General features: G+C 40.6%; 1 protein-coding gene across 5 annotated transcripts in view; it reads right to left on the bottom strand.

The window, feature by feature from the left end:
- The window catches only part of WT1 (WT1 transcription factor), a 48,496-nt gene that overhangs the window by 8,003 nt on the left and 24,313 nt on the right, over positions 1 to 16,180 (bottom strand). For all 5 annotated transcript variants that reach the window (XM_073347733.1, XM_073347732.1, XM_073347734.1 and 2 more), the window contains 2 exons: positions 11,362 to 11,464; positions 9,779 to 9,929 (listed from right to left, as the gene is read on the bottom strand). In XM_073347733.1, the coding sequence (XP_073203834.1) occupies positions 9,779 to 9,929; positions 11,362 to 11,464 (254 nt within the window). The remainder of the gene's footprint in view (positions 1 to 9,778; positions 9,930 to 11,361; positions 11,465 to 16,180) is intronic.

The raw sequence follows: 16,180 nt of genomic DNA, 5'->3' as shown, positions 1-16,180 counted from the left end.
CAGTGGCACCTGAAAGACTAACAGATTTATTTGGATGTAAGCTTTCGTGGGTAAAAACCCATTTCTTCAGATGCACAAAAGCTTTTGCCCAAATAAATCTCTTAGTCTTTAAGTTACCACCGGACTCCTCATTGTTTTTGTGGATATAGACTAACACGGCTACCCCTCTGATATTTGTTTATATTAATGAAGATTTACACTGGTGTAGCAAAGATCAGAATTTTCACTGTACTTAACATCTGTATAAAAATCTTTATAACTTCCTGTGGCAGGTACCCAAAGGAGTTTATTGACTCTTAAACGTAGGCATAAACTATTCCATATCTGTTCAGTTTAATATATTTATGTAAATTATTACATTTGCCACAAGTGTTTAAAATGGTTCCTTATACTTTGACCACAAGAACTTCCGCAGAAATGCCTACTTCTAGGAAACCACTTATTTTCAAGAGATTCAGCCATTTGACAGATTTAAGAGACTGGATGTCAATGGAACAGAATGCAGTGTCAGGATGATTGTCTCCTAATTGCAATATAAACGCAGAAGATATTTAATTAGACATTTGAATAGAACATTGTAACAGGCTTGAAGGCCTCCACTTTGAAAACAAAAGGACCTTTATTTTTGTTTTACAAAATGATCTACTCGCCTGAGAACTCTGATGCCTTTTTCAGACTACCTTATCAGCAACCTTCTTCTGCTGGAGCCAGAGTTGCTCACTTGCATTCAGATTTGTTTGGTCAGAATTATTATGCAATTTAACCATTAGAAGCCAGTTTGTAGATTAAAGCCATTTTTTAAAAACCATTAATTAAAACATATTTTTGATTAGAATAAGGAAAAACGTCAACCAATGCACATATGGGGGTCAGCCAATCCAGCAAACTGACACAAAACAGTGTGTTGAAATTGAGTGTAGAAGGAAGGGGAGTGAGATATGGAGAGGATCCAGAATGTCTCTCTCTTCCATTTTTCTTGGGCTTCAGCAGGGCCTAATTAAACACCCACTGAAGTCAATGGAGATACATATTGACTTCAATAAGCATCAGAACAAGTATCCGATTAGGAAAACACTAAACACTCAGTGGATTCTCTCAACCAGCGGTTCTCAAGCTTTAGCAACCCAAGGACCCCCATTTTGATTTTAAAATTTTCACAGACCCTCTAAGCCCCCCACTCAGCCTCAGACCCCACCCCCATTTCCACCTCTGCCCCACCTCTTCCCGCCTCCTCTCTCCCCCTCCCTCCCAGCAGCTCCTGCACATCGCTGAACAGCTGTTCTCTGGTGTGCAGGAGGTGCTGGGAGGGAGGAGGAGGAGTTAAGGGAGGGAGGGGAAGGAATTAATCAACATGGCCCGCAGACCCCGTGGAGTGCCCTCATGGACCCCCAGGGGTCCGCAGACTCCAGTTTGAGAAACACTGCTCTAAACTGCGTCGCAAAAAGTTTGTTTGTGATTTATTCTTTCCCAGGGCTCATTAGGGCATCCTCAGTTAGAGCTAAAGCCTCCAGGTTTGAGGGACACTCAAACAATATTTCCAATATGACAAAAACAAAACAAAGGAGTTGAAGATCAAACTGCACCTGCCTTTGCCCTTTCCTTGCTCAGTTTTTCGCCATTACTTACATTTCGGTACTAACAAGAAGAACTGAAAGGCTGACCATAATGCAAGATAAAGCTTTGGACATGGAGGAACGGAAAGACAGCTCGGTATGAAACCATTTTTTCTTTAAAATTAAAAACTCAAATTGCACTTTAACTTTAGATTTAAAGCACAGCAAACATAAAACAAGTCTGAGCTGGCTTGGTTCTGGTTTGCTTTGTTTTTTTTCATTGGAGTCTTAAATATATGTCAGTGTATTTATTCAAAATGGGCCAAATTACACTAGTGTAAATGGAAGGCAACTTCTTTGAAACCAGTGCAGTTACTCCAGATTTACCCAAATATAAGCGAGAGCAGAATTTGGACCTACTTTCCTATAAGTGCACAATATTGGCTATAATATTTTCATTCAAGTATACTTTTGGTGGAGGAGTTCTGGAATGGGGAGGTGGGCAAGTGCTAAGACTAAAACATTAAGTGAGTAGTTGAAATTTTGCCTTTCGCTCAGAGGCAGCAAGTTTTACAGAGAAAGAATCTGAGGCAGATCTAATTAAATGGGTTTTTATACTGATTCCATTCAATTGGTGCAACCCCCTTCTGTGGGTGCAGTTCAATATCAATGCAAAAGTGTTTATACCATTATAACATGTTTCAGTAAATTTTTTGTACATATTTTTCTTTTGTCAGTAAGCTTTAAAGATAAAGTTTATGCATTTTCTTTGCACAAGAAACCAGATTGGGGTGGGGGGATAGATTTGTAACTGTTGGTGATAAAAGAAAAACCTTCTACACTGCACATTATCCTGTGAGAATGAATCTTACAAGGTCTGCCTTCAAGGAATATTAATAGAGGAAAGACAGTCTAGGGCACTGGCCTGGGACTCAGACATGGGTTTGATTCCCCGCTCAACCACAGACTTCACTTGTGACTTTAAACAAGTCACTTAATCTACCCTCAGTTCCCCATCTGTAGAATAGGGATAATATTTCTCTACCTCTCAATGATCTTGGAGGATAAAATCCATTAATATATTAATGGTTGCAAGGTGCCTAGATACTGTGGTGAGGAAGGTCATATAAGTAACTAGATAAAAGAAGGAGACACAGAAGGGATGTCAAGAAGACACACTCCATTCTGAATGGGTTTTGGTGGCAGTGTATAATTAATCAATAAGATAGAGTCATCTAGTACTGTAAAATTTAAGGTGTAGCAAACCCATGTGTGATACCCTGGCACCCCAGTATTCACCCCTGTCATGTAATTAGGATATGTTTTGTACAAAGCATGCCTTGTCAGGTATCATTCTAAAAGTCTTGATCTGGTAGACAGCAATATCTCGTTGGATTGTATGTGCTATTGCAGAGGTGGGCAAACTACGGCCAGCGGGACCGTCCTGCCTGGTCCCTGAGCTCCTGGCCAGGGAGGCTAGTCCCTAGCCCCTTCCCTGTTGTCCCCCCTCGCCAGGCTTTCCAATAAGCCTGTCCTGCCACCGGAACGGTGAGGGGGCCGGGGGAGAGAGGGGTTGGATAAGGGGCAGGAGGTCCCAGGAGGCAGTCAGGGGAGAAGGGGCGGTTGGATGGGGCAGAGGTTCGGGGAGGGCAGTCAGGAGACAGGGTGCAGGGGGGCTAGATAGGGAGTGGGGTGTCCTGGGGGGCAGTTAGGGGACAAGAAGTGTGGGGGGGATGGATGGGTCGGGGGTCCTGTCATGGGGTGGGGGTGTGGATAGGGGTCAGGGCAGTCAGGGGACAGGGAGCGGGGGGGGTTGGATAGGGGATGGGATCCCGGGGCTGTGGTTGGGGCAGGGGGTCCCGGGAGGGGGTGGTCAGGGGACAAGGAGCAGGGCGGGTTGGATGGGTCAGCGGTTCTGAGGGGGGCAGTCAGGAGGCGGGAAATGGGAGGGGAAGGGAGTAGGGGGTGGAGGCCAGGCTGTTTGTGAAGGCACAGCCTTCCCTACCTGGCCCTCCATACTGTTTCGTAATCCCAATGTGGCCCTGGGGCCAAAAAGTTTGCCCACCCCTTTGCTATCGTCATATGTGAAGTGATGAAGTTTGGCTATGTATGTGTTACTGAAACACGTTGTGAGGTTGAAAACACACACAAGCAGCCTTTCAGGTCAACAGTAAAAAGGCTAAACAACGTTAATGGCTTATTGAGGAAATGCACACAAGCACAAGGATTACCCCAGGAACTGTGTATAATAGAAACCTCTCAGAGATAGCACTACACAATGGGAACTGTTTGACCCAGGTCACAGCAAAAGAGCTTTCCAGAAAGTGGGAAGAAACTATAAAAAGGGGACAGTGACATCATGATGGGTCCTTGCTCTCCCTACAACACACCTGGAAATGCCTGAGGGGCAAGGACTGAACTGTGGGATGTAATGGTCCCAGGATAAAGGGATTTTTAGCCTATGTATGAAAACCTGGGAGAGCCAAGGCAACTTGTGCCTTAAGAATCTGCCAGCCTGTTTATCACTCATGGTGAGAATTTTTTAATTTATATCCTACCTATCTAGTGTGTTACGCTCAGTTTGAGGTTTTGTTTATTTATTAAGGTAATCTGCTTTGATCTGTTTGCTATCACTTACAATCACTTAAAATCTATCTTTTGTAGTTAATAAACTTGTTTTTGTTTTGTCTAAAAACAGGGAGTGGAAATTATAACTTGGGACAAAAAGCTGTTGCATATCTCTCCACATCGAGGGAGGGGGCGAATTTTATGAGCTTACGCTGTACAGTTCCCTGTGCAGCACAAGATAGTGTAATTTTGGGTTTACACTCCAGAGAGGGGTGCATGCTTTAGCAACTGGGAGGTGCCTTAGCTGAGCCTTCCCAGGCAGAGCTGATCTCAGCATCTGTGTGAAGCTACAGCTGGGTGTGTCCCTATACTGTGTGTATGCTGGCGAAAAAGCAAGCTTAGAGAGCTTGGTAACTTATCACAGCACCACAGTGTGAAAGGGAGCCAATGCTGGTGGGTCAGGCGGGCTCAGTGGTACCCCAGTTACAAGTGGCACCCCGGTGGGAACCCGTCACACCATGGCTATATACTTTCAAACATAACCTTGGACTTTCAACCCCACAAGCTGAAACCCCTAACATTTAAACCAAAAGGATCAACTCCACTAATTGCAGGCTCTCAGCCTTCACTGAGGCCAGCTACTAGACAGAATCACCACCACACACACTTACCCTGTATATTACAAAATCCTTAAAAAACAAATTTCTTGACAATTACTGCTCTCCCTCTGTCTTTTCTTCTTTTTTTTTTTAAATGACAGGTAGTTTTTAGGAGACAGAAGGTCCAAAAAGTTATTTTCTGTATAAATTGACCAGTTTCTACTCAAAGTGAATTCATAGCTTTATCAGGAATTGGAATAGCACCAGACAAAATCTGGAAAGAATTATGATGTTTCTGCCATAGATCCCATTCATGAAGGGGTAGGGGTGTGTGTGTGTGTGTGTAAGTAAAATATTATTTTATAGATACACACACGTATTTATGTATAACCAGTTTTCACAAAGCAATCTCTGAAGTCTACTCACCACATTATTTGCATTATTGTTTACAGTTTATATTTATTTATGCATTTCTTTAGGAGCCCAATCTACTACAGTGGAATATTCCGTGATAACAAGTACGCTTTTATGGTTATATGTGTTTCAATAATGGCATTGTTAACAGTGGATAAGCAATCTTCGAGGGTACAAAATGTAAATGTATTTTCTACAAGAACTTTGTTGAAACATTAGTAAAAACTGATTAGAGATTCCAATTTTGTGTTTCAGAGCTCTGCTTGATTTTGCAATATAGCAGTTGGTAACATTATCTGAAAGAAAAGGACATAAGTAGAGGAACTAATGAGTCAGTCATATATAAATATCTAGTAGGTGATGGGAAGCAAAACATCAAGGGCCAAAATTATTTTGTAACAGCACTAACAGCTAGTTTAAGTTTACATATTAATATTTCATCCTGTTTCAAGTCAAGTGTCCATTATTGCAAAACCTGATCTATTACTATATTAAGAAAGGTGGAAGGGCTTCTAACTGCATGTGTGTATTCTGATATCACATTACACCAGGAACAGTACAATTGTGTATTGGTTACAGAAAGAAAGGCCTGATACAGCCAAAAGTAACCTCTATAGTAGCTGGCCCCTGGAAGCTCTCCAGCACTTGTAACACCGACAGACCCTGGTCATCAGCAGGCAGGATCGAACCTGGGGCCTCTGGAGCTTAGTGCATCAGCCTCTACTGCAGTGGTTCTCAAACTTTTGTACTGGTGACTCCTTTCAGATAGCAAGCCTCTGAGTGCAACCCCCCTTTTAAATTAAAAACACTTCTTTACATATTTAACACCATTATAAATGCTGGAGGCAAAGTGGGGTTTGGGGTGGAGGCTGACAGCTCGCAACCCCCCATGTAATAACCTTGTGACCCCCTGAGGGGTCCCAACCCCCAGTTTGAGAACCCCTCCTCTACTGCATGAGCTAAAAGCCACGTGGCCTTTAGCTAAGGCTGTAGAGCAGACTCAGTCTTTCTCTAAGTGGTCTCGGTGCCACTAGATGGGACAGAGCACCACACCCAGTAGGTGTGCAGGTTACACAGTCAAAAGTAACTTCTAAAGTAGCTGGCCCCTGGAAGCTCTCCAGCTTTCCTGCAGCTATCCAGACTATGGTCTACACAAAGGTGTATGTGTTAGTGGAAGAAGAGGAGGAATACCCCTCTTTTTGTGAGTGCAGACCACCATGCTAGACATTCTACTGCCATTCCCTTTCTAGTTGTCTGATTCCACTCAGTCTAACTGGCATATTTAGCACGGAACCCTATGTTTACAATGCTCAGGTGTTGCTCAGCTGCTGGTTTAGTCTCAGATTAAGAAACAGTTTTAAAGGGCTGTGGCTTTACTTTATCAGGTGGTCCCTAGCTGGCAGCTCCATTATATTCAGACTGGCCTGATGATGGTCTTTTATAGATTTCTCTAAGACAATGCCTTGCACCTAAAAAAAGCAAGTGGGGTATGGAAGGAAAGGAGTAGTAAAGAAGCTATCACTCAGTAAGCACTGCTACCAGGAGGAGAGACACACCACAGCAGTGATTCTGAAAGGACAACTCCTCCATAAAAGAGAGATTGGTTTCCAAAACTTTCCACAAAATGGCTGCACAACCCCCATGCTAGGAAACAGGGGAAAGACAAAGATACAAAGAGACTAGAAATGGGACCCTCCATGAAGTTCACATCTGAATATTAGATACCACTAAAGTATGGATGTGTTCACATCTCGGGGGATGGACCTGCCCTTTTATAAAGCTAAGAGAAATTTGCAAAATTAAAAACTATTTCTAGATTTGAATTTAAAATATCTCAAAGTTCAGAGATGTACAGATCTAGGGCCACATCTGAAAGAGAGATCATTCTGGGGGAAAAGCCCATCCGGGTTTGTGAAGCATGGAAGGCAATGAACTCACTCGTGAGCATTTTTTATCTCCTCTCCCTGGCACCTCTACAACTCACTCTAGAGGAATAATGGCATTTATGCCCTTCAAAGGCAGTCAGATAACTCCCTCTGGAGAGGATAGCAAGCTACAGTCCCAGCATCTTCAGCTTCCTGGAACTTGTGTCTCCAAATGTTATAGAGCAGGCGCTAAATAGTGTGTGGTATAAAGCAGTACATAGAATCATAGAATATCAGGGTTGGAAGGGACCTCAGAGGTCATCTAGTCCAACCCCCTGCTCAAAGCAGGACCGATCCCCAATTAAATCATACCAGCCAGGGCTTTGTCAAGCCTGACCTTAAAAACTTCTAAGGAAGGAGATTCCACCACCTCCCTAGGTAACGCATTCCAGTGTTTCACCCCCCTCCTAGTGAAAAAGTTTTTTCCTAATATCCAACCTAAATCTCCCCCACTGCAACTTGAGACCATTACTCCTTGTTCTGTCATCTGCTACCACTGAGAACAGTCTAGAGCCATCCTCTTTGGAACCCCCTTTCAGGTAGTTGAAAGCAGCTATCAAATCCCCCCCATTCTTCTCTTCTGAAGACTAAACATCCCCAGTTCCCTCAGTCTCTCCTCATAACTCATGCGTTCCAGACCCCTAATCATTTTTGTTGCCCTCCGCTGGATGCTTTCCAATTTTTCCACATCCTTCTTGTAGTGTGGGGCCCAAAACTGGACACAGTACTCCAGATGAGGCCTCACCAGTGTCGAATAGAGGGGAACAATCACGTCCCTCAATCTGCTGGCAATGCCCCTACTTATACATCCCAAAATGCCATTGGCCTTCTTGGCAACAAGGGCACACTGTTGACTCAATGTTGACATCTTTATCTTGCAGTTAAAGAAAAAAAAAAAAGATTCAAGAGTAACCTTGTGAGGCATCCAGAAATAATATGGTGTAAATCAAGCATCTACATGTAATAAAATAAGAGCTGATAATTAATAATTTTCAGATTATGGAAAATCAAGATTTGGAGCAAATAAGTTTAGCGATTAAGGAAATCGGAGTGATTGTGAGGACAACTCAAAACTGTTTAGACATTTTCAAGCAAAATACCGGCATAGGCAGCTATTAGAGGCTCCCAGGTGCCTACAAAATTGTATTTTAAAACTGTTTATGGAGACCAGAGTAATGTTTGTGTACAGTTTGAGCTATGAAGCCTACATTTCAGTTGCAATCTAAAGTATCTTGAATTTGTAATCTGAGCAACACTGAAGATGTCCAGCTAAATATTCCATGTGTTGTGCAGTCCTGTGCATTATTAAATTAAAAATGCATTGCACTGGTTATCCTTAACATCTTTACAATTGCTGTGTGCAATTAACATTACCATAGTATTCAAAGTATTCCACAGGCCTCGGGTTTGCAAACTCTCTTTTATAGTGTGGGCCAATTTTAACAGAGATAGTGTATGATAGACCATGTGACTATTTACAATGTACCACCTCTCAACAGTCTATTTCATCCCTATGATGATGACAGCAATTGCTGATGTGGTAGAGCAATAGCAGGAAAATGTGTATCTTTAGCACAGTTGTGATCCTAAGAGCATCCCAACGCAAGAGGACAAGGGGCTCAGTGATAGCTCTTAATACATTTCAGATGGCTTGACCAATCCAGTGTACTCCAACTCACTAAGGTCATAAACCTGTAACTAAAAGGTGTCATGTAAGGTGTCAGTGGGAAGTTAACAACATACTGATCATTAATATGACTGTGTAATGTACATACAGAGCACAAATTCAAAGTTAAAATCTTATCAGAAATTATGTTATCAAAGCGTGTCTGCCAGGCAGTGCTGAAGTTACTATACCCTAGACAAAGGAATATGGTTCTGCCACCTTGAAGGTATTTCCAAAGTACATTAAAAGACAATGGGAATGCAATCTACATAGAAAGTAAAAAGACCGATCAAGCCAACAAGGGGAAGTATTAACGGAGCATCACAGCAGGGGGAGGAGATTGCAGGAAACAGATTAATTTGTATTTTAGCAAATACCAGTGGGGGAAGAAACCAGCATGGAATTTCCTTCACCACTAGACTCTATGTCTCCTTCCTCATAACTTGAATGAGCTTCACTTGGGGGGGGGACCTTCAGAAGAATCCATTTCAAAGGTTCACTGGAGTATATAAGAGAGGGGCAAAGAACCCCAAGTTATCTTTCACCTAGGAAGTGAGGACTTTGGACTCTGTGGGAAATCCTGACAAGAGGAGTGGTCAGCCATCTTGCTGGAAAGTAGATGGGTAAGGAAACTACCTTGGACAAGGGCTGTAGCTTGTTGTGTTAAGTCTTAGCCTCTAGAAAACATATTTCACTTTTATTTGCTTTTAGCCATTTCTAACTCTCTCCTTTATACTGGAACTCACTTAATATCCTATCTCCTTTTGTGAATAAACTTCTTTTACTTCTAATCTAAATCAGTCCAGTGCTGTGTTGGATTTAAAGTGAATGTTAACTCCAGTTAATGTGACAAGTTACTGAGTATGGTATCTTTAAAGGAACAAACAAACCTTAATATCTCTTTGGATGGTCCAGGAGAGGACACAGACACACAATCATCATCATATAGGTCTCCTCTGTACACGGAGCTATGGGTTGCCTCTTCTGCCCGATCTTGATTTTAAAACCACCCCCCTTTGTATGGCATCTTGTTTAGACAATGCAGGTACTTACCGGTGTGCTTTCTGCTGTGCATCTGTAAATGGGACAACTTAAAGTATCGTTTGTTACAGCCAGGATATGCACACATGAAGGGACGTTTTTCATTCGTCTCACTAGCTGATCGGACAATAGTTGGAGCTACTCCTGGCACTCGCCGAACATCCTACAATGGCAGAAACAGCAGTGTGCATAGCTCATGTGAGCACGTATAAACACAAGCCTGCTCCCATGTAATCAGTAGAAACACTCAAATAAACTTCAGCATGAGTATGATCCTCTGATATACCTACCATACTACAAATGACCATTTTTTATTCTATTAATAATGTAAAAGTGTTCCTTTACCTTTTCTATGTACAGCATTACAAATATGTGAAGGTAAATGCTACATGCTAAATTCCCTCTAATATTTATATCTTACAATAAATGGGCCAAGTTCCATACTAATTACCAACAGCATAAATGTGGAATAACCCCCTTTAGCATCAATGGATTAGCTTCATAATTACAACAGTGTAACAGATCAGAACCTGACCCAGAGTAATGTTTTTATACTTAATTTTACAAGCTAGAAATTAAGCTAGAGTCCAAGGAAGTCAGTGTAAGAAAAAATGTTACTGTTAGATACTGCTGTAGATTGTAACCTTGACTATACAATGGTACTGCCACGGTGTTCCAACCAAGATGGACTTTTTTCTGGGATAACTGAGTGTTAACTGCTCAGTTCTGTTCACTGCATGTAAAGTTTAATCATTTAACTTTTTTCTAAGAGCTGGTTCACTAAGTGATGAATTGTTAAACTATAAAAAAAGGACCAGGTACTATTAATATAATCTAAAGATCGTCCTATTGAGATACATTAACAACACTGAAGCAGTGCAGAAAAGACAGAATACATTTCAAATTTCTTAAAAAGCTTTGTGGCCGGTCCATTCAGTTTATAGAATGTATGCATTTATTGTGCTTTATGTCCAGGAACCTCAAGCATAATATACAGCATGGGATCCATTAGTATTAATTCTATAACCAGTTAGAAATGGATGGGAATCAACCATCCTGGATTTTATGGTCCTTTCAAGTGTTTAACTGGTGTGTTAGCCATTAGGATGTGATCACTTATTGTACTTGTGTCTTCAGGGAATGATGTTCAAATTGTTACAATTTCACAAATCCACACATTCAAAACTTCATCTGACACCTCATTTTTGCTCAACCTTATCTACAATCCCAGGTCTAATCTACTATAACTACATAAAAACTTATGCGGCCAAACTTACTGAATACCTAACTTTCAAGTTCGATGAGAGGCCTCCAATTTTTGGCAATCCTAAAGTTAGTGAATAATGCAGCTCCAAAGATATGTTTTAGAAGGAAAAATACTTTATTTTTTATACTACAACTGTGTCTAAAAGGTGATCTTATTTTGTTCTTCAGTGAAATAGCAGGTCAACTTATCTCAGCGATTTCTTAATGACACAGGGAGACCTAAAGTTAGCAAGAGAATTATGAATACCAATCAAATAATCAATAAGTAACTGGAACCCTATAAAAACAGTAATTCTTCTTCCCTATGTAGAATGTCCTAATATACTTACTTGTATTCCTCTAAAGACTCCATGGGTGTGTATTCTATATTGGGCCCCACAGCTGTATAACATAGGACCAGCGTGGTTGTCACTCTCATATCCTGTTGCATGGCTGCAGATAAAGAGGGGAACAATGCATAGAGTTAAATATTTTTTTAGTGCACAGCTCCAAGCAAGAGGATTTGTTTCTTAATATGGTGATAAATTGTTTAGGCTTTGATTTGGTAGTCAGGAGATCCATCCCCAAGTGCAAATTACTGGAGAAAGATTCTTCTTTCACTGCATGGGTCAGATCATGATTATCACTCCAGCACAATGCATTGACTCAATAATATAGTTGTATTTATTATTGCCCAATAAATACCGTCCAGAAAAAAGGAGTATTGTCAAGGTTTAAAGTGTGGTACATTACCACAAAGATGTTAAGAAAAAAAGACACATAGGAACATAAACTTATGTGCAAGTTATTTATCAGCTAAATGCCGAGCTGGCTATTGCTAATATCTTTGGAATGAGCAAAATGCCTCAAGTTTCACATTAAGTACAGTGGATTTTGTCAGCACCTCATGACTCAGATATTACCAGATAGTACTGAGAAAGTGATGACATTTATAAGAATAGCAGTCGTGTACTCATAAGTACAGATTACAAATCAGTGTCCTAACCATTTAACCCACATATCAGCTTGCAAGATGCACTGTAGTTTAATTCTTTGTAAAAATCAACTTAAGCTAAACACAAAGGGGATGATCCTCAGTTGGTGTAAATTATCAACATTCCCCAGGCAGCAGCATGGCAACATTTAAAATAAATGGTTTGTTCACAATTTTGTTTACCTAGTTAAGATGTATCCTGAAAAATGTTATGTTTTTATGTGTAGAAGGTAGGAACACTGATGGATTTTTCCACTTTAGTAACTGTGAGATGTTCAAGTGATACATGTACATTGCAATTTTTAGTTCTGAATTAATAGTCATATGTGTTAATAAATTAAGAGCCATAGGTGTCTATATTTCAGTATCATGAACATTCAAAAACTCCAGGAGTGGAGACCAGGGAGACACAATGGGGGAACAATGTAGATGGATGAAAAGTAGGATTCTGAAGCAACGCCTAGAATAACCAGGTTTATTGCCATCACAATTAGAGGCCACTGAGGCTCCAGACCTCTGACTGAAAAGGAAAGCAGGGCCCACTGAAAGAAAGCAGTCTATGTAAAGGTCCAGTCTTTCAAATGATTTACAAGAACAATGGAATTGTGGGCTGGAAAGAGTCTGAAAGTTTCATGAATTTGACCAAAAGGGAGAGAGCTTTTGTGACTATGTAATATTTGTAAAATATCTGTGTTTCTTCTTTAGCGAGCCCACATAGAGACTAGCAGTCTGCTTCTGACGCCTAACAGAGGTGTTCCTTTGGTTCATGTGGTACAGTTCTGTGGGGTCAAACACTGATAATGGCACCCTCTTCTACTAATTACACTAAACCCAAAGAAAGGCTTCCGGCACACATGCAAAACCTCTGCTGGGGTGACTGCCATCATCTACATGTTTATCTTCATATTCTGGAGGCTTCTCTCCCCAAAATTCATCCTGGGGTATCCCAATAACAGCTTTTTTTTATCCAACTCTTCAGGATGGTGCTGCACGACAGTGACCTGCCTAGAAGCCACAACTGGCTTTCTTGAAAGCCAGATTTTTAGTTCAATTTGTTTTTTTCAGAGCCAAATCTGAAAAGCTATGGCATCACATCCTTGGCTGGGCAAGTCAGTGGATCAAAAGTGACACAGCAAGCATGTGTTCCACTTCTTCACAAATTCTACGACAGCTGTGATTTTCCTGGTTTGGAAGGGTTCGTTTTTTTCAAGAACACCTAACCCTGGCAGAAGCAAAGAGTCAAAGACTAGACCTCACAGGAAAGTAGAGGCTTTTTTAAGTTCAGAATGAAACAGGCTAAAAGAGGATTGCAAGGTGAATAAAATATTTTAATAGTGGCATTACCATTAGTAATAGGGAGAGAACAATGCTGGCACCTGTTCAGGGCAGGAATCCTCTTTTACCTATGTATCAATGCCTACCAAAACGGGACTCCAATCCTGATTAAGGCCTCAGGTCCTACCAGAACACAAACAATAAGAAATCATTTTCTCAGCTACAGCATGCACCAATATCAGAGAGCCACAAATGACCCCATCAATGTTGAATTTTCCTCTTGATTCAAAGGACAGCAGCAATGAAATCTGGTACTTGTGTAAAAGCCTATCAAAGGGAAGAAGCATCTACCACATGGCAACATCTGTTTTAATCACAGAGGGGAAGGGTGTTAGCATGTTATAATAAGAGAGGCATCTGTTCAGTTCACAGCAGAAGAAGTTGCTGATCTGAAGTGCCATAGGAAAGCAAGGGTAAATGTAAACTATCATTATTAGTCACTGGTTTGAGTAGCCTAGTTTAGCTTTATAATCCTTCACCTATCAGATCCACATCCCCGATGGCAGCCTAGGCAGTTCAAGAGACAAGATAGTTTGTAGGAAGATACCCTAAAAATATGGTAAACTTTACCCTGGAAGAAACCTCTGAAGGTACAACAAGTTACAGTAGAAATCATGCTACAAAACACAGACTAACTTGCACTCTACACTGTCTGAAATACAGGAGACTTGCAAGGTTTTCATTTGTAGGTGCCAAGGATTTTCTGAAGGACTATTCAGTTCTGTAATGGAAAGTAGCCAGCAGAACCCACTTCTCCTAGGAATTAGAAATGGAAGAAAGCTGTATGAGATCCCTTGGAATGCTCCTCATAGTATTTTCTCCAGTCTACTTTTAAAATATCTCCATGGATGGGGCTTCTACCAAATCGCTCTGTATTCCCCAAGCTTAAATTTCACTGACAGGAAGTTTTCCCTAACATTCCTCATACATTTTTTTATTTCATCCCATTACTCCTGGTCATATGCCCTCTTTGCTTTGGTGAGCAGAACTGTAGTGAAAGGCTTGATCACATTAGAAATTGTTTTCAAAGCCACCTGACCACTCATATATTAACTAGTGAGCAAACTACCCATTTAACAGTTCCCCTGAAAAGGCACCTTAGTAAGAAGAAACCATAGTTCCAATTTCTTAAAACCCACCAGCATTGTCAGGGACTTATCATATTCGGCCCTGTTATACTAACTTTGGTCATGCCGAGTAAGACTTCTTGGGTAAGAAGGCACAACTCAATAATGAGTAAGGGTAGAGTAATCTGACCCTAAACAATTGTAATATTCTAACATTGGGAACAGTTACTGGAAGTCAAAGGGACTATTGGTACAGCAATGTAAGACTTTCACAAATTGGGCCTGTGGCTGCTGCTTTGAATTGAAATCTCACTCTACATTGATAGTGACTGCCACACAGCTTGTGAAATAAACTGGATTTCTCATGTCTCTCCCTCTCACTATCTCCCTTTTGGTAAGAGCAAACGTGATGCATGCCAAGCTATGTGAATTTTTTGATACACCCATAATTTATTTAGCATACGCACTAGAATGTGGAAGACTCAGTGGAAGAACTAGTGTAAGTCTGGCAGCTCCTCTACAGCTTTTCAGACTTTCCAAAAATTACAGAATCACAACCACTGGTTTCATTTTACACAGGAGATAGCAACCAGAGGAAAGTCCAACCTCTATGAGCAATACAAGTCATCAGTGAGTTCACGCATGCAGTACACTAAAATAATTACAAATACACATCTTTCAGCTGGAGATCTTAAACAAAGAAACAAACAAAAAAAAAAGAGTGGGAAATTCTTTGACTTTAAGCTCTTTGGAGTAGGGACTATATTTACCTGGGTGAGCAGGCAATGCCTAGTACATTGTGACCACTAATGGAAAGTAAAAATATGAATACATAATAAATAAATCAATGTATCCTGCTTGTTTACCAAGGGATCAACTGTCCTACATCTCTACAAATACATTGTAATCTATATAATTTTGCATCTGAGCTAAATAAGAAAAAACAAAGATTATGGTTTAAAATAAAGAAGTTGCAATTGAAGCCAGGGTTTTAATTGTCGAGTGGGAATTTGGAATCATCAAGAGGTCCAAGAAGAAAAAAAATGGGAGAAAAAACTGTTTCCTCTGTTTAATGTTTAAAGTCATATTTATGACTGATGGGGGAAAAAATGCTGAAAAGAGTCAAGGCTAAGCAAAGCCAGATGCAGTTAAACCTGGTGTCAGGACAGTACTATTTTAGTGATGCAGGCAAAACCCTACAGGAGTTCTTGATTGAATAAAAACTGCAGGATTGGCCCTTAAGGTCCCAATTCTGCCTTCATTGGTGAATACAGAATTCCCTTGGATTTCAATGGAAGTTGCACAGATCTATCCAAAGGCAGAACTGGACTTTAAATATTTAGAGTTCATCCAGTTGATTGCTGAGATGGCCCCATATATATATTGTTCTTTGGTTCTAGGCAGCCAGCTGCAGACCTGGAAAAAATGCATAAAATATAGCTCCACATTTCTGCAAAACAAAGATTGATACTTATGCAACATAAAATGCTAAGCAAGCGTTATATACTGTAGAGCATTTAGAAACATTTGCCTTTAGGCCAGAAAATCCTTAACACTTGGAGAGTAGCTCTTTTAAAACGATTAATCTCGACGCTGTACAGATTGTACAGAGATTAATAAAAATGAAGGTTTTACAGATGAGAATGTGTGATGAAAAACAGAGCAGCTTTAGAGAGTTGTACCAATCTAAGACTTCATAAAAAAAAATCTCATAAAAGATTACTTTCTAATCTGAATATATAAAAAAAACCTCACAACCTGCAATTTCTCTCT

This window comes from Lepidochelys kempii, chromosome 6 (assembly GCF_965140265.1).
Source record: "Lepidochelys kempii isolate rLepKem1 chromosome 6, rLepKem1.hap2, whole genome shotgun sequence".
NCBI classification, from domain to species: Eukaryota; Metazoa; Chordata; order Testudines; family Cheloniidae; genus Lepidochelys; species Lepidochelys kempii.
Note: the sequence above shows the minus strand (reverse complement) of the source record. Positions and strands in the feature narration are given on the sequence as shown.